This window comes from Nomascus leucogenys, chromosome 18 (genome assembly GCF_006542625.1).
Source record: "Nomascus leucogenys isolate Asia chromosome 18, Asia_NLE_v1, whole genome shotgun sequence".
In the NCBI taxonomy this organism is placed as follows: domain Eukaryota; kingdom Metazoa; phylum Chordata; class Mammalia; order Primates; family Hylobatidae; genus Nomascus; species Nomascus leucogenys.
In genome coordinates this window covers 23,147,182-23,166,485 of record NC_044398.1, presented here as the reverse complement: position 1 = coordinate 23,166,485, position 19,304 = coordinate 23,147,182, and the positions used below count along the sequence as shown (strand labels likewise).

At 38.4% G+C, this 19,304-nt stretch overlaps 1 protein-coding gene across 2 annotated transcripts in view; it reads left to right on the top strand.

The window, feature by feature from the left end:
• The window catches only part of P4HA1 (prolyl 4-hydroxylase subunit alpha 1), a 95,285-nt gene that overhangs the window by 25,100 nt on the left and 50,881 nt on the right, over positions 1–19,304 (top strand). For both annotated transcript variants that reach the window (XM_030798468.1, XM_030798467.1), the window contains exons 4-5: positions 754–905; positions 4,302–4,439. In XM_030798468.1, coding sequence (XP_030654328.1) covers positions 754–905; positions 4,302–4,439 — 290 coding nt within the window. The remainder of the gene's footprint in view (positions 1–753; positions 906–4,301; positions 4,440–19,304) is intronic.

Below are 19,304 nucleotides of genomic sequence, written 5' to 3'. Positions count from 1 at the left end.
TCCTCAGCCTCCCAGAGTGCTGGGATTACAGGTGTGAGCCACTGCACCTAGCCTGACTGATAAATTTTAAAAGTATTGCTAATATCTTGTATCCTCCTCTGACCTCTTAGTCAAGCCACCTGCTGCAATAATTTTCCAATTCTACTTATCCTTTACTCCCATGGTTCCATTGTAGAGATTATAGTGATAAGTATGGTTAGTGTTATTGATAGTTTTTCTCAAATATGAATTTATTTTTAATTGACTCATGTGCATAGTTAATCCTGACCTGAGAATTCCTATCTTTTACTTAATGAGTAGTTAAGTGTTCAGTTTTTCATTTTAAGATATAGTTTCTAGAAACTGGATGTAAAAATTTAGTATAAGTTGATTTAAATGAACATGTAATTGAATTTGGGTTGGGCTAATTTGTAGTTTGTAATAATCAGTTATTTGGCCCTGGGACCTAAGTCTAAAATTTGTAGACTTTTACTGGAGGGATTCAGTCACAACTTTTACTAAGAAAGACAGGGAGGTTCCATTTACTGTAACCATTTGGGAGAAACAAAATTAAAACAAAAAGTCCTATAGTTGTATTGATTTTGCCAAGAGGATGTCGCTTTTTAAAGAGACCTTATAATTTTACTTTAAAAAGAAACTACGGGTATACTTTAACTCAAAAACTTCTAGTCATTTTTTTTTCTGAGCATTTCATTAAATTGTGTTTTTCCCTATGAAATATAAATATTCAGTTTTTATGTTTTACATCTGTAGATGGGCAGAGAAGTTAGATCGGCTAACTAGTACAGCGACAAAAGATCCAGAAGGATTTGTTGGGCATCCAGTAAATGCATTCAAATTAATGAAACGTCTGAATACTGAGTGGAGTGAGTTGGAGAATCTGGTCCTTAAGGATATGTCAGATGGTAAGTCTGAAGAGATTCCTGAGTAAGGCAATATTGCCGCCATATATAGAAATAATAAAATTAGTGATAAATTCAGTTCCCAGGAAACCAATTCAGTTCAGTGTTGTAACTGGATTATGTCTGGGTGCATTTGGTTTGAATAGAGTTAATTTAGTCAAAATCCTGAATTCTCTGATTAAAAAAGAAGTAATTTCTTTTATTGTTGACTTTTGAAATCTGCAAAAGTGAATAGATTATTTGGCATATAGCTTCATTTCTGAGGGTAATCATTTTTATTTTAGGATTACCTTCAAACTTTAAAAATTTATGTCTTTATCTGCAATCAATTTAAAAAAATGTTGGGAGTGTTACTATAAAGAGAAGTATTAGCTGTGTTCTATCTAGTATTTTGAAGTTTAGAATTAGTTTGCTCAATGTAGACAATCAAACAGGCTGCAAACAGTAATAATGAGTAAGTGATACAATACAATTTGTAGTTGGAGTGTTGAAATGTTTTAGATACTTTAATAACAGACGTAGAAGACTAAATCTGGACTTTAGTAAGGACGTAAAGGGATTATGCCGCGCCACCGCCCCCCCCCGCTCCCCTCCGCCCTGCCCCGCCAAGAAAAGAAGAAGAGAGAGACGCAAAAGAGCTGAGCTAGTTACGTAGATAAAATACTCCAAGGGTACTTACCAGTGTTTGTAAGCAGTGAAGTAAAACTATTATGCACAGGGATCAGGAAGCCTTCAAAAGAAAAATATGGCAAGTACTTGTGAATACTTCTTTACTGTGAGAGGGAAATGCCTGTGATTATTATTTTCTGTACTATATAACACCTTGGGAACTTTTTTTTTTTTGGAGACAGGGTCTCACTGTCTCACTGTTGCCCAGGCTGGAGTACAGTGGCACAATCGTGGCTCACTGCAGCTTTGAACTCCTGGGCTCAAGCAATCCTCCCACCTCAGCCTCCTCAGTAGCTAGCACTACAGGCATAGATCACCACGCCAGGCCAATTTAAAAACTTTTCTTTCTTAGAAACAAGGTTTTGCTATGTTGCCCAGGCTGATCTCAAATTCTTGGCCTCATGCGATCCTTCCACCTCAGCCTCCCACAGTGCTAGGGATTACACGCGTGAGCCATGGTTCCTGGCCCCTGAACACATTTTTTAAAGGAAATCCATATATTTATTCTCAAGTAATGAATTAAGTTTTATAATGTGAACCTTGGGACTTTGTTGTTTTAATCTGTAGTAGTCATTCTATAATGCTATGAGACAGAATATATATATATATATATTTTTTTTAATTTTTCTTAGAATTTTGTTTGTAGCATAAGAAATATTATAGCCTTCTATAAAACTTGTAAAACTTGCTTGTAAAATTCCATATAGAGATTGCAACTGAGAGTTGGTCATAAAACTAAAAAAATTGTTGGAAACAAGAGCAGGTCAAAACTCCCATGATTGATCTAATAATGGAATTATACCGGTAAAAAGCCACTGCACTTCAGCCTGGGCAACATGGCAAGACTCTGTCTCTAAAAAGAGACAAAACAACATAAAAATATGCTTGATGTAAACCCTAGCCCTCTTCTAGTTATTTGTTCATTTGTACATTTTCATTAACATAAAAATGCCTGGTCTCAGCCAGGCACGGTGGCGCACGCCTGTAATCCTAGTAGTTTGGGAGGCTGAGGCCAGCAGATCACTTGAGGTCGGGAGTTCGAGAGCAGCTTAGCCAACATGGTGAAAACCCATCTCTACTAAAAATATAAAAGTTAGCCAGGCATGGTGGTGGGCACCTTTAATCCCAGCTAGTCAGGAGGCTGAAGCAGGAGAATCGCTTGCACCTGGGAGTTGGAGGTTGCCGTGAGCCAAGATTGTGCCACTGCACTCCAGCCTGGGTGACAGAGTGAGACTCCATCTCAAAAAAAAAAAAAAAAAAAAAAGGCCTGGTCTCTTGCTGTTCAAAATACGTAGCTGGCTGGACACAGTTGCTCACGCCTGTAATCCCAGCACTTTGGGAGGCCAAGGCAGGTGGATTGTTTGAGGCCAGGAGTTGGAGACCAGCCTGGGCAACACGGTGAAACCCGTCTCCACTAAAAATATAAAAATTAGCCGGGTGTGGTGGCACATGCCTGTAATCCCAGCTGCTGGGAGGCTGAGGCATGATAATTGCTTGAACCTGGGAGGTGGAGGCTGCAGTGAGCTGAGATCGTGCCACTGCTCTCCAGCCTGGATGACAGAGTGAGACTGTCTCAAAAAAAAAAAAAAAAAAAGTTGATTATAAGTCAATGAGAAGAGAGGGAAGTCTCATACCTAATTTTTATTCACAAGTAATGACACTTATATTAAAATTTTAAACCAATTTTTTGTTAAGGAATGTTTAGCATCCATTCTTCTTGGGGTTATATAGTTATCAGTAATTGGTTTGTTTGATTTTTGCATACTTTATATAAATCCTCTAAGATTAGGTTTATATATTGTAAATTTTGGTTGATCAACATCATGTTTGATAATTAAACTGATCTAAATATATCTTAGTAAACTAGCTTGGCTGTTGATCTTAAATATATAATTAATATCTCTTCCTTCTTGAAGAATTCCACCAAACTTTATATATTTACGTATTTATATAATGTGTAATACATGGAAGAAAAAAGCAACTTTTTTTTTTTTTTTTTTTGAGACGGAGTCTCGTTCTGTCGCCTAGGCTGGAGTGCAGTGGCACGATCTCGGCTCACTGCAAGCTGCAAGCTCCGCCTCCTGGGTTCACGCCATTCTCCTGCCTCAACCTCCCGAGTAGCTGGGACTACAGGCGCCTGCCACCACGCCTGGCTAATTTTTTGTATTTTTAGTAGAGACGGGGTTTCACCGTGTTAGCCAGGATGGTCTCGATCTCTTGACCTCGTGATCCGCCCACCTCGGCCTCCCAAAGTGCTGGGATTATAGGCGTGAGCCACCGTGCCCAGCCGAAAAAAGCAACTTTAAGAGCACACATTTTACTTACCGTCTGTTATCTGGAAGTATAATTGATTGTCAATGAATGTCATTTTCAGACCCATAAGTGTGTTCATTTCTCAAACTTAGTGGATGCACTTTGTTTTCTTGCTGTGTTATATAACTAAAAACTCAATAACTATTATGTTAGGTAGTCTTTACCTGCTAATACAGATACAATTTATATAACAGCATCGCAGTCCTTAAGCAACACTAGGCTTTTGGAAGATTGAACAAGTTAGAAGTATGCCAAGTCTTATTCAGTGTATTTAATTTTTTCTTGTTGAGTATGTAGAACTTTTCATGGTGTGGTAGAAAATAATAAAACAGATTTTGAACAATCCTTATTAAGTTTCTTTATGGGAAGTTTATGAGGTTCTACAGTCTGTTTTTTCTTTGATTTATCTATTTCAAGGCTTTATCTCTAACCTAACCATTCAGAGACAGTACTTTCCTAATGATGAAGATCAGATTGGGGCAGCCAAAGCTCTGTTACGTCTCCAGGATACCTACAATTTGGATACAGATACCATCTCAAAGGGTAATCTTCCAGGTAAGATCATTCTTCCATTCTATAAAATACCTATCACCTAGCTTCTCTGTTGAGTCCATTAACACAATGTTAGTATAAAAAAGACTTTTGCATTTTAAGATTTTAAATTGTAGTTTGTTTCATAGCCTTCGAAGACTAAAGAATCACCTTCCCTTTCTCTTAGGGCTTAATAGTTATGGGTATGCTTCTAGCTTGTTACTCTGAAAGCTTGTATTGATAGAGACTAACTTAAGTAGGGAATTTTAGTGTGTAAGGAAAAGAAACTATCATTTCACCAAATGTTTTTATTCAGAACACCTAATACTATTTGAAAGCTTTGTATCTAAAGCTATAAGGGAGTTGATAGTCAAAGTTTATATGTTAAATAATTAAAAGCCAATATTTTTTGGGTATCCACGTATGTTTAAAGTGTTCCATAGTATGGAACATCCTACTTTCTGACCTATTTTTGGCAAAGTCCTCTTTGTAAGTTATAGTTACTTTCATGATAGTTTACTTCTGCTGTCCCTCACTTTTTCAAAGTTTGTGACTCATTACCACTACTATCTCCTGTCATTGTCAGCTGCAGAAATAAAATATGTTGTCTCTGTCTTCATACTGAAATTGATTTTCTCAGTAAGAAAAAATCAGTGGGATGAGTTGTTTATCAAAATGTTTTCTTGCTCATCTCCCTTTATTTGAGGTGAAGGTATCCGTTGGTACTAAACATGGTATAATAGTAAATAAAATTTCTGTTAAGCTGGAATATAAGTCCATTAATTTGAACTTCCAAAAATATACAAATTTGCAAATTTTCAGTTTCTACTAATACTGTACATTATAATGCTTTTGATAAGATTATAACCTTATGTTTAAAATTGGCTTCAGGTTTAAAACACATTTAATAGATATTAAATACTTAATATATGCCAGCTATTATGTTAGGTACTGGGGGACACATAATGAACAAGACATACACTACCCTTGCCATTAGGGTATTTAACATTCTTACAGTATAGTAAGATGAGTGCTTGGATGGGAGAAATTCAGGATACCATATGAGCACATCAAAAGAAACCTATTGCTGGACCTCATAAGGGATGTAAAGGAAGAATTCCTGGAAGATAGATATTAAAAAAATTGAGATCTAATGGACAAGGAATTAGCTAGAAAAAGGGGGGAGAGGGAGACAGGAGTGGGTGTGGGAAAAGTGTTTCAGACAGAGGGAACATGTAGAAAGGTCAAAAGGAGAGAGCATATCCTATTCAGATTACTAACATGTAGTTTGTATGGTTTCATGTAGAGTTCAAGAGGTGAATGCACCAGGTGGATATGAGGGTTTGGCTTTGTGAGAGTAGTGAGAGCTGAGACTAGAGAGGTAAGCAGAAACCATCTCTTGGAGAGCTTTGTAAGCCATGTGGAAGAGATTGAACTGTCCTGAGTGCAGTGGGGAGCTATTAAAAAGTTTGTAAGGGAAATTTATGATTTTTCCTTTTAGAAATACCATTCTGGCTGCCGAATGGAGATTGGGTTGGGGCCAAGGGACAAAGAACCAGGGAGGAGGCTGTTGCAAATATTTAAGTAAGAGGTGATAGTGGATAGATTATCAAGCTACTTATTAGAGTAGAATAGTAGAATTTGATGATGTACTTGATAGGAATTTCTGGCTTCATCAACTGGATAGGTTCCTTTTAACAAAATAGGGCTGGCATGGTGGCTTATGCCTGTAATCCCAGCACTTTGGGAGGCTAAGGTGGAAAGGATCCCTTGAGGATAGGAGTTCAAGACCAGCCTGGGCAGCATAGCAAGTCCCTGACTCAACAAAAAAATGAAAACTTAGCTGAGTGTTGTGGTGCTTGCTTGTAGTCCTAGCTATTTGGGAGGCTGAGGTGGGATGTATTCACACTGCTATGAAGAAATACCGAAGACTGGGTAGTTTATTTTAAAAAAGAGATTTAATTGACTCACAGTTCCACATGGCTAGGGATGTCTTAGGAAACTCACAATCATGGCAGAAGGCACTTCTTCACACGGTGGCAGGAAAGAGAATGAGGGCCAGCAGGGGAAATGCCAGGTGCTTATAAAACCATCCTATCTCATGAGAACTCACTGTCACAAGAACAGCATGGGGGAACTGCCCCCATGATTCAGTTATCTCCACTTTGTCCCGCCCTTGATAGGTGGGGATTATTACAATTCAAGGTGATATTTGGGTGTGAACACAGAGCCAAACCATATCATAGGAGGATCACTTGAGCCCAGGAGTTCAAGGCTGCAGTGAGCTGTGATCACACCACTGCACTCCAACCTGGGCAACAGAGTGAGACCCCTATCTCAAAAAACAAAAAGCAAAAAAGAAAACATCCCACCTCAGCCTCCCAAATGTGTGGTGGTGGGTAATAAATGTTATTTAGATTACTATATGTGTTTTGTTTAAAAAATGATTATATTCCCATCAAAATGGTCCTGAATATTATTTAACCCTGATTTCACTGTGTTTAGTCTTAGGGGCAGTATTCATTCTTTTTCAGGTGCTTTTTATCTCCTTGTTGACTTTTTCCTCTTTTATCACAGTTTTGGGCTAGTTCTCATTGACTTTTCCTTTCATGCAAATTCCTTGTAAGTAGAATGACTGAAATTTCCTAATCACATTATACCCTATAACTGAATACTAGCATAAGAGTTTTTAGGCTCCCCCAACCCATATTATTTTCTGTTGTTAATAGTCAAATATCACAAATGTGTTTGAAGGCTTCTTGTGCACCTTTCCTTGTTTAGAGGTAATGACTGTTCTGAACTTGGTGTGTATCCTGTCATCTTTTTATACTTTATCATATATATTTTCCATTGTGTTGTGTTTTGAAATTTTACGTCAATAGTACATCATACTCTATTTATCTTTCTACAACCTTTTTTTAACCTAGTATTTTCAGTAAATTTATGTTGATCAGATTCATCTGCTAATGTGGTATTGTGTAACGTTATTTATTCATTCTTCTGTGGATGGATGTACATTTAGATTTTGTCCATTTTTTGCTTTATCAAATGAGGTTCAATACATCTTTGTTGATTTCTTTTTGCGGCCATGTACTCATGTGCAAGGCTTTCTCTTAGGGTTTAAGAAATCGTAGGGTATTTGGTTTTTCATCATGCTTACCAGATGTGGCCAGATTGCTTTCCAGAGCATGTATTTATACTCTTACCAGCATTGTATGAGAGTTCCCATTTCTTCGTATCCTTGCCAGCTCTTGGTTTTGTCAGACTTTAAAAATTTTAGCAATTTGGGTATGAAATGGTGGGAGTGAGGGAGGAAGGATGGCATGTATTTTAAATTTTCTTCAAACAAAAAAGTCAGAGAAATGCTTAGTGAATTTATATTGATGCCACATCACTCCTTGATTAGTTTCATCTGTTTCTTTTGCCTCTTTGGGCCTACCTTTTGAAATGCTTTGTTGGTATTTTAATGAAAAATAGGTTACATGCATTTTGACATCAATGTTGTCCTTATAGTTCTTAAGGACTTCCTTCAGTTTTCAAATTGTTTGTTCCCAACCCTGATTTGTTGAATAGATCCATATCTGCCAAAGATATCATGCTTTTTTTTAAGCTGTGGTTTTTTTTAGGGGGTGGAGGTCAGTAATAGAAAATGTCATATGTATAAAATTCAATTTGCTTCATGTGGAAGTTGAATGTTCACCCTTCTGATCACTTGCATCACTGTCTTGGTAAGTTAATAAGGTAACTACAGCAAGCAGTAGATTCTCCAGACATCTCTGGAGCTCACTCAGCTATGAGTGTATCACACTGCCTCATAGGTGGGACATTAACTTTCTAAGTGTGTGCATTATAACCCTTACAAATTAAGTTTTGATCCATTAAGTGTTCTTGTGAAGTGCAAGAATTTTTGGATTACGTGTCTCTCTCAGTTTAACGTATGAACCATAAAAATGTATTTGTTTTTCTTTTTTTTCTTTTTTGACATGGAGTCTCACTCTGTTACCCACTCTGTTACCCAGGCTGATGTGCAGTGGTGCAACTCGGCTTACTGCAACCTCTGCCTCCTGGGTTCAAGTGATTCTCCTGCCTCAGCCTCCCAAGTAGCTGGGATTACAGGCGCCCACCACTGTGCCCAGCTAATTTTTTTATTTTTAGTAGAGATGAGGTTTCACCATGTCAGCTAGGCTGGTTTCCAACTCTTAACCTCAAGTGATCCGTCCACCTCAGCCTCCCGAAGTGCTGGAATTACAGGCATGAGCCACTACGTCCAGCTAAAAATGTATTTCTAAATAATGTTTTTCCTATAGTGCCTGTGATATTATAGTTTATTTTCTTTCTTTTCTTTCCTTTTCTTTATTTTTTTGAGACAGGATCTCACTCTGCTACCGCCCAGGCTGGAGTGCAGTGGCACAATCACAGCTCACTACAGCCTCAACCTCCCAAGCTAAGGTGATCCTCCTACCTCAGTCTCCCAAGTAGCCAGGACTACAGGCATGTGCCACCACAAGCAGCTAATTTTTGTATTTTTTATAGAGACAGGGTTTTGCCATGTTGCCCAGGCTGGTTTCGAACTCCTGAGCTCAAGCAGTCCACCCCCCTCAGCCTCCCAAAGTGGTGGGGTTACAGGCAAAAGCCACCGTACCTGGCCTGATATTATAGTTTCTATTGTGACAATAAATTAAAGGACTCTTTCTAGTGTTAGTTTACTTTCAATTTGGTTTATTATATTCAATTTGATATGTTCATGTCAGTCATCCATGCCTCTTCCTTTGAACCAAAGGAATTTACAACTTATTCTTGTTTCTTATCAAACTCGGTTTGCTTTTTATATGAAGCTTTTTACAGTCTCTTTCTGCCCATACCACTTTCCTTATTTCATTTTCTTCTTTGTTTTCTTGCCTACTTTTTCTTCTCGTGTTCTCTACTTTGGAAACAGCCTTCCTTTTCAAATGCTGCATTACTTTTGATTTGTTTTAAAAATCAGATTCCCAGGCGTCTGCCTTTAATATTGTTAATAGATCAGTAGGTAAGACAAGCAGAAATACTTTACCAAAGCAGAATAGCTAAAGATCTTCTATCTCTGCCATGCTTGTTCAAATAATGTTGCCAGAATATCAAGTCATGTAAAAAAAGTATTACTGGTGCTATCTTCGTGGATTAATGGCATATTGTCATCTTATGTGTTTTTCATATAAGAGAAACATTTATAATTGCTGCATTATGAGCGCATCTTCTCAGTTTACTAGTTCTCGTAACTGAAAAAATAATAGCATTGTCAAAATTTAATATGCATCTTTAGTTTCTGGAACTAACTCATGTTAAACTATTAAGAAGTTAGTTTCTTAGCATCTGCTATTGTCGGAATATGTCCCTCCAAAATTTAGGTGGTGAAACTTAATGGCCAGTGTGATGGTATTAAGAGGTGGGGCCTACCGGAATGGGATTTAGGGCCCTTATGAAAGAGGCTTTATGCAGCCGCTAGCTCTCTTGCCCTTCAGCCTTCACCATGTGAGGACATAGCATTCTTCCCCTCTGGAGGATGCAGCAACAAGGTGCCATCTTGGAAGAGGAGAGCAGCCCTCACTAGACAATTGAACCTGCTGGTGCCTTGAATCTTGGACTACCCAGCCTCTAGAACTGTGAGAAAATAAATTTGTTTTTTTATAAATTATCCAGTCCTCTGGTATTTTGTTATGGGAGCATAAATGCACTAAGATAGTATCCTTTCCTAGAATGGAAGGCGGGATAGAGAATTATTTAAGGGAAAAACATCAAAATGTGGGTCTTCATCTTCATTTTAGGAGTATACTGATAATCAGTCACTGTCTGTAAGTGACTAATGGGGGGCCAGAAAAAAAAAAGTGAATGGAGGTGATTGTATGATTTGAATATTTGATTATATTGGGTCATGTGATCCTCCAGTGCATACACCTCCAAGCTTGGACTCTGTTTGATACTGGAATTCAACAGCTCATTGTCAGACCAGGGCATGCTTTTCTGTAGTCTGCAAATGTCTGATCACTAGCAAAACGTGCCCATAACTTTACTTCCGTTTGATTTATTTCTCATAAATTCCTTTTCTGTTAGCATCTTTTTGAAAACGTATGTGACCGCCATTGGATAGGTTATAGCTAAGTCTGGTTCTGGCCATTTTAGTGACTCTTTGAAGTGTATTCAATCAAAATTTATTAAAGAAACCACCGTTGTGTTTGTTTCTCCACCAGTTTTCTTTGTGATGTTATCAGACACTTAATAAATATATGCAATTTTATGTGTTTTATCAGAGAAAATGTAGGCTAGTCTGTCTTTGACCAGTAGTTTCTGGTCAAATACAATATTATACTAGTATAATATTGACTTAGTCTCAGAACTGTATATTCTGAGAGAAATGTTGTTGGAGAAGTCATATTTTCTTGTCTAGGCTTGTTGTTTTTTCACATACCTGTCATTTTTTTTTTTTATAGTGTCAGGGAACTATGTGATTTTCCGTATAATAGCATAAAAAGAGCCCTGTAGGACATGACTTTCTCCTTTTTTTCATTATTTATAAAACTTCTTTTATCATGGAAAATACCAAATGTCACACATACGCAAAAATAAAGGTAATAACATAATGAACCTATGCCATCACCAAGCTCCAGACGTTTTAAACATGTTGTCATTGTTGGTTTATCTACTCCTTCCACCCTTTCTTTTTGTCATTTTTTTTGGAGTATTTTAAGAGCAAATCCTAGACATCATGTCATTTTATCCATAAATAATTCAACATGCATATCTAACTCATCAGGTCTTTATTAAAATTTATTTTTTTGAGGCAAGATTTCACTCTATCATCCAGGCTGGAGTGCATTGGCATGATCATAGCTCACTGCAGCCTTGAACTTTTGGACTCAAGCCATCTTGCTGCCTTAGCCTCCTGAAGAGCTGGGACTATAGGTGCATGCCACCACACCTGGCTAATTTTTAAATTTTTTGTAGAGGTGAGCTCTTGCTATGTTGCCCAGTCTGGTCTTGAACTCCTGGCCTCAAGTAGGTCTTTGTAATTTATTTTTAATTTTTTTTAGAGACAGGGTCTCACTTTATTGCTCAGGCTAGAGTGCAGTGGTACCATTATAGCTCACTGCAGCCTTGAACTCTTGGGCTCAAGTGTTCCTCCTGCCGTAGCCTCCCAAGTAGCTGGGACTATAGGTATAAGTCACCTGCGCCCAGCTGGTCTTTTTCAAAAAGTAACATAACCACTTACTATCTCCCTGCTTAACAAATCGACAGTATTTCCTTAATATAATTTAATACCCAGTCAACGTTATTTCTCTGGTGATCTCAAAGTTGTCGTTTTACAGTTGTATTTTTTTAAATTATGTCTGTTAAGTCCCTTTTATTCCCTTTTCCTTTTTTTTCTTTCTCTTTATAACATTGGTTAGCTGGGGAAACCTAGTCATATGTTATGTGGAATGTTCCATATTCTGGAGTTGACTACTTTGGTGGTTAACATGTTCCTTTAATGCCTATGTTTCCTACACACTGGTTAGAGCTTGAGGCTTGATTAGATTCAAGTTAAATTTTAAAATGAACTCCATAGGTGGCGCTATGAACTTTCTTTTGAACTGCATGAACCAACACCTAATGTCCTGTCCCACTTTTTATGATGCTGATTGATGAGTGAGGTTCAGGTGATGAGAGCCTGATCCCTCCATATAAAGTTCTCCTTAAGTTTTATCTACTGGTTTTGGCAGCCTTTGCTGATCATTGCCTAGAACTACTATTTCATTAGGGGTTACAAAATGATGATTTTTTTCATTCCATTATTCCTTTTACTTTTATTAACTGGAATTCTATAAACAGGAACGTCCTTCATGAACCATTTGGTTACCCTGATCTATATATAGGAAAGGCGGGGTAAGTCTATAATTAGTCTTCTCTATCAGTTTTCAGAGTAATGAGTTGGTGTCCTAACCATTTTTAGTAGTGATCCGTAATTTTCATGACATATCGTGAATATGGATTTTTTTTTTTTTTGTATTTCAGCCTATTCAGTATTACTTTGATCTCAGATTATCCCATTTTTAGGCCAGTGGGGAGCATCTTTAGATAGGCTTGTTTTTTTGAATTGACTGTGTTATTATTCTTTGATAGAGAGGAAACTTCCTTGCTTTCTGGCACAGTTTTTTTCCAGATTTCTTTTCTATTCCAGAGTAGGAACCAGGCATTTCTTTAATGAGACTTGGCCTTTTTTTTTCCCCCCTTAAGAGAGAGGTTCCTGCCATGTTGCTCAGGCTAGAGTGCAGTGGCTATTCACAGATGCGATCATGGTGCACTACAGCCTGGAACGTCTGGACTCAAGTGATCTTCCTGCTTCAGCCTTCTGAGTAGCTGGGACTACAGGTTTTCCACTCCTTGCCTAGCAAGGCTTGATTCCTTTGAATAGGGATGACATTTAAGCAGCAGAGTCTAGCTAGGTTCTAGGGGTGATTATTGCTATATAGTTTGTCATAAACAGAGACAGGAAATATGTAAGTTCATATTGTTCAAATTGAAAACCACAGGGTTTATATTTATATCTTTTCTTTTGAAAATTTGGTTCCTAAGGATATTAACATGATTATTCTTTTATTCATACTATTAACTGATGTTATTTTATTCATACTATTAATAACATTGACTACTGAATACAGTTTTTTTGTACTTTATATCCTTAAAATATATCACTCTAGATATGATGAGTCAAAATCTTGTTTTAAAGACATCTGAGGTAATTCATTTCTCTTTGTGGCTATGCCCTTAACATGTTATACAGTTGAGTTCATTTATTTCATTTCCTCAGATTTTTAGGGATTGTCCTCGTTTTTTCTTTTGATTCATTGTTTTCATTTGTTTGTTTTAGAAACAATGTCTTGCTCTGTTGCCCGGCCTGGAGTGCAGTGGCATGATCATAGCTCAGTGCAGCCTTGAACTCCTGGGCTCAAGGGATCCTCCTGTCACAGCCTCCCAAATAGCGGCCTACAGGCATGCATGTACCACCATACCTGGCTATTTTTTTTAATTTTTTATTTTGTTTTATTTTTATTTTATTATTATTTTTTTCAGACGGAGTCTTGCTCTGTCGCCCAGGCTGGAGTGCAGTGGCGTGATCTCAGCTCACTGAAAGCTCCGCCTCCCGGGTTAACGCCATTCTCCTGCCTCAGCCTCCTGAGTAGCTGGGACTACAGGCGCCCGCCACCATGCCCGGCTAATTTTTTGTATTTTTAGTAGAGATGGGGTTTCACCATGTTAGCCAGGTTGATCTCAATCTCCTGACCTCATGATCCACCTGCCTCGGCCTCCCAAAGTGCTGGGATTACAGGCCTGAGCCACTGCGCCCAGTCTTTTTTTTTCTTTTCTTTTTTTTTTTTTTTTTTTAAATAAAGACATTGTCTCATTATTTTGCCCGGGGTTGTCTTGAACGCCCTGGCTCAAGAGATCTTCCTGCCTTGGCCTCCCGAAATGTCGGGATTACAGGCTCTAGCCACCATGCCCAGCCAATTTATTGTTTTTAATTATGTAAAACTTTTAAATTCTTTGACAGTCCAAACTAGACTAATAAGGTACATTAATAGAAGTCTCACTTTCATTCTTATACTTTTCAACCTATTCCCTTGCTTTTTCTATGTGACCATTTTGTTAGTTTTACTATTTCCAGTTTTTTTAAATACAAGCAAATATATATCTACTCCTGTATTCTCTCAACATAAACACAAAAGATAGCATACTGGCTGGGTGTGGTGGCTCACACCTGTAATCCCAGCACTCTGGGAGGCCAAGGTGGGTGGATCACCTGAGGTCAGAGTTCGAGACCAGCCTGGCCAATATGGTGAAACCCCATCCCTACTAAAAATACAAAAATTAGCTGAGCATGGTGGTGGGCACCTGTAATCCCAGCTACTCAGGAGGCTGAGGCAGGAGAATTGCTTGAACCTGGTGGGGCACGGAGGTTGCAGTGAGCCATCGCACCACTGCATTTTCAGGCTGGGCAACAGAGTCACTCTGTCTCAAAAAAAAAAAGCATACTATAAATACTGTTATGTACTTTGGTGCTTTAATTTATTGATATACCCCAGTCATTACTTCATGTATAGAAATCGTCATTTCTTTTTATAGCTACGTGTTATTACTCTATTTTGTGGAGGTTCTACAGTTTTTTTTTACTTATTGTCAGTAGAGGATGATTTATTGGGAAACTTACAGATGGAAGCCTGCTCTTGGGCAGTAGCAAGACAGGTAGATCTCTGCACCGTTAGTTCCCAGACCCATGACTTAAATGCCATAGGGAAAGGGTGTACATGCCCTACAGGGACAAAGGCAAGCTCCAGAACAGGCAAGAGTGCTGTGTGTGTCATAGCCTGTAATTTTTGTGATAACATCAAGGTTGCTTTGCTCTAAAGGCAGTATTTATAGTGAATACATGTTCTTACACTAAGGACAGCAAGTAAAGTAGAAATCAGCAGGCATTTGTGAGACTGAGGTTAATCAAAAGTGAACATGGTAGATTAGCATGCAAGATGGAGTCACTGTTGTCTTCACACCCATCAGTTTCTACTTTATTCATCCCATTTCTTAATAACCATCTAAAGATTGCCACCCTGCTGGAGCGTGTCCCATGACCATCCCCTTTCTTTTCCCCTTAGTTTCTCGTGCCTCAGCCTCCCCAGTAGTTGGGATTACAGGCGTGTGCTACCACGCCTGGCTAATTTTTGTATTTTTAGTAAAGACGGCCTTTCGCCATGTTGCCCAGGCTGGTCTCGAACTCCTGAGCTCAAGTAGTCCGCCTGCCTCCCAAAGTGCTTAAATTACCGGTGTGAGCCACTGTGCCCAGCCCTTTTTTTAAATTTAGACTGGCATTTATGTATACCATTTTCATTGTTCATCATTCTTTATTGTACCTCAGACTTTCCTTTTGGAATTTTCCTCCTTGAAACACATTCTTGAGAAGCCCTCAAATGTGCTTTGTTTGGCTTGGAATTCTTTGTTTCCTGAATCTGAACTTCCATGCATTTTAATTTTGGAAATTTTTCTACCATTATCTCTTTAAGCACTATTTTATCTATATTCTTTCTTTTCTAGAATTCCAAGTAGACATACTTAGACTTTAGTTTTTTTGTCTTTGTGTGTGTTTTGTTTTTGTTTTTGTATTTTTTAAGAGATGGAATCTTGCTCCGTCGCCCAGGCTGGAGTGCAGTGGCATGATCTTGGCTCACTGCAAGCTCCACCTCCCAGGTTCATGCCATTCTCCTGCCTCAGCCTCCCAAGTAGCTGGGACTACAAGCGCCCACCACCATGCCCAGCTAGTTTTTTGTATTTTTAGTAGAGATGGGGTTTCACCATGTTAGCCAGGATGGTCTCGATCTCCTGACCTTGTGATCTGCCTGCCTCGGCCTCCCAAAGTGCTGGGATTACAGGCGTGAGCAACTGCGCCCGGCCTTGTCTTTGTGTTTTAACTAGCATTTCATGTTTTTATCTCTCTCTGCTGCATTCTGGGTAGTTTATGCCATGATAATTTATTAGCTCTCTCTCCTGGATTTATTATTTTCTTTTTAGTTGTGTTTAATCTACATTTTTTTTTTTTTTTTTTTTTTTGAGACAGCGTCTTGCTCTGTCACTTAGGCTGGAGTGCAGTGGCACGATCTTGGCTCACTGTAAGCTCTGTCTGCTGGGTTCACGCCATTCTCCTGCCTCAGCCTCCTGAGTAGCTGGGACTACAGGCATCCGCCACCACGCCCAGCTAAGTTTTTGTATTTTTAGTAGAGACGGGGTTTCACCGTGTTAGCCAGGATGGTCTCGATTTCCTGACCTCGTGATCCGCCTGCCTCAGCCTCCCAAAGTGCTGGGATTACAGGCATGAGCCACCGCACCTGGCATTAATCTACATTTTAACCAGCCTAATGAGTTTTCAACTGTCGTTGATTATATTTATGATTTTTGGAAGGTCTTTTGTTTTTCCCATTCCAATATGCCTGCTCTTTGTTAGGGTATTTTTGTTTTTAGATGGAGTTTCACTCTTGTTGCCCAGGCTGGAGTGCAGTGGCGTGATCTTGGCTCACTGCAATCTCTGCCTCTCAGGTTCAAGTGATTCTCCTGCCTCAGCCTCCTGAGTAGCTGGGATTACAGGCACCCGCCACCATGCCTGGCTGATTTTTATATTTTTAGTAGAGACAGAGTTTCACCACGTTGGCCAGGCTGGTCTCGAATTTCTGACCTCAGGTGATCCGCCTGCCTTGGCCTCCCAAAGTGCTGGGATTGCAGGCGTGAGCCACCGCGCCTGGCCTAGGGTATCTTATTTGTTCATATTTTCTATTTTTAAATTTATTATAGTTTTCTCTATAGCATTGAAATTATCTTTCTTAATGAAAAGTGCTATTCCATTAAATTGATATATCTGCCTATATATTTCCTTATTTCCTCGCTTTTAGCTTATAACGGTTTGTAGCTATAATATGGTTCAGCCACAAAAATCTTTTATACAGGAAGGTCCCCAACCCCTAGTACAAAATCTCAATGAAATAACTGAAAAATAGTAGTATTAAGTCATGGAGTTTAAATTCTTCTATTCTCATATTGCTGAATTTCTTAAAAGCAAAGTTACCCATTTACATTGCTGCTTCCTCCCACTATTAGGTTTTGCCATTTAATGTTATAACATCAGGAGCACAAACTTCTGGAGGTGTATTGAACAGATTCCATTTCTTACTTTTAAACATGTGACCTTGGGCATATTAGTTAACCTTTATTTTAGTTCCTCATCTGTAATAAGATGGCTTTGAGGATTAAATAAGTGACAAATAACTTGGCAGATAGTAAGACCTCAATAAATCTAGGCCATTATTTTAAAATATTTTTGTTTGTGGTGGTTTTAATTTCTTCAGTGATGAATGAGACTAAGTATTTTCTGAAGTGTTTTCTATTTATATTTTATCTCATGTGAACTATCAAATACCTCCTTTTCTTAAAATAGAAGTTTCACTGCAGAAGCGAGTTGACATAATAACACCAAAAGCACAAGTGCTAAAAGATTAATAAGTTGGACTCCATCACAGTTTCAAAAGTGCACCATCAAGAGAGTGAAAAGACAACACATAGAATGGGAAAAATATTTTAAAATCATGTAGCTGAGCCAGGTACCCACAGTGGCTCACACCTGTAATCCCAGCAGTTTGGGAGGCTGAAGCGGGTGGATCACGTGAGGTCAGGAGTTCAAGACCAGCCTGGCCAACATGGTGAAACCCCGTCTATACTAAAAATACAAAAATTAGCCAGCATGGTAGCACACGCCTGTAATCCCAGCTACTTGGGAGGCTGAGGCAGGAGAATCGCTTGAACCTGGGAGACGGAGATTACAGTGAGCTGAGATCGTGCCACTGCACTCCAGCCTGCGTGACAGAGTGAGACTCTGTCTCAATAAAGAACTCTAACAGAGTGCAAGCAGTGGTGCAGTCATAGCTCACTGTAACCTTGAACTCTTGGGCCTAAGCAGTCTTCTTGCCTTAGCCTCCCAGCTAGCCAGGACTACAGGTATGCACCACAATGTCTGGCTAATTTCTAAAATTTTTTTTTGTTAGATATGAGGGTCTCATTACATTGTCCAGGTTTGTCTCAAACTCCTGGCCTTAAGCAGTTCTCCTTCCTTGGCCTCCCAAACACTGGATTACAGGTGTGAAACCACCATGCCTAGCCACCAAATTTTTTAAATGGGCAAAAGCTTTGAAAAGGTATTTTTTCCAAAGAAGATACACAAATGTACATAAGCACACGATAATAGGCTCAACATCATTAGTCAACAGGGAAATGCAAATCAAAACCACAATGAAATGCCTCTTCATACTCACCAGAATGTCTACAATAAAAAAGGACAATAACACGCATTAGCAAGGATGTGGAGAAATTGGAATTTCATACCTTGTTGGTGGGAATGTAAAATGTTGTAGCCACTTTGGAAAACAGTTTGGCAGTTCCTCAAAACATTAAGCATAGAGTTGCTATAGGACCAGTCAGTTCCACTCATATGTATATACTCAAGAAATGAAAACATGTTCACATAGAAACTTACACACAAATGTTCACAGTAGCATTATGTCCAGAATAGGCAAATTTGTAGAGACAGAAAGTAGATTAGTGGTTGTCTAGGGCTGGGGCAGAGTGGGGAAGTTAATGGGTAGTGACCATTAATGGTTACAGGGTTTCTTTTTGGAGTGATGAAAATGTTCTTAGAGCAGTTGGAATGTAGAAAGACTTTCCAAAATTAATCTCACTGAATTACAGAAAGTAAAGATTAAAATTTTCATAAGTTGACTGTAAATCATTTCACTTTATATTCTTTTGGAAAATTCAAGGATATTAACAAGTCTCAAATAACAAAAGTATATTGTTCACTTTTGATGTAACAAAATAGAACAAAACTTTAATATTTTAAAGAATCTTTTTAGATATTTCTCTATCTCTAAGAAATAAGGAAAGTTGTTAGATTCATATCTTTCACACTTCATACCAGATGATATGACAAGGTCAATCAAGTACTTGAATAAAGTCACAGCCTTTTATATCTCCAAGAATAAAGGAAACTTACTCGATTCAGATCTTCACCCCTTAGAGTAAGTAAATTACCTATCAATGTGTCTCTTTTTTCTTTATACCAGTTGTAAAGATAATGAAACGTATCAACTATTTGAATAAAGTCATATCTCTTCCTACCTTTAGTAAAGGAAATTAAGTTCAGATCTTTCACGTCTTAGAGTAAACCTTATCTAGCCTATCAGTTTATCTAAATTTACTTTCTCTGTTTAACAGATTTACCTTACAAGTTTAACAAATGCTGTTATTTAGAATTAGCAAACATGGGAGCAACTAAAATTAATTAGGAAC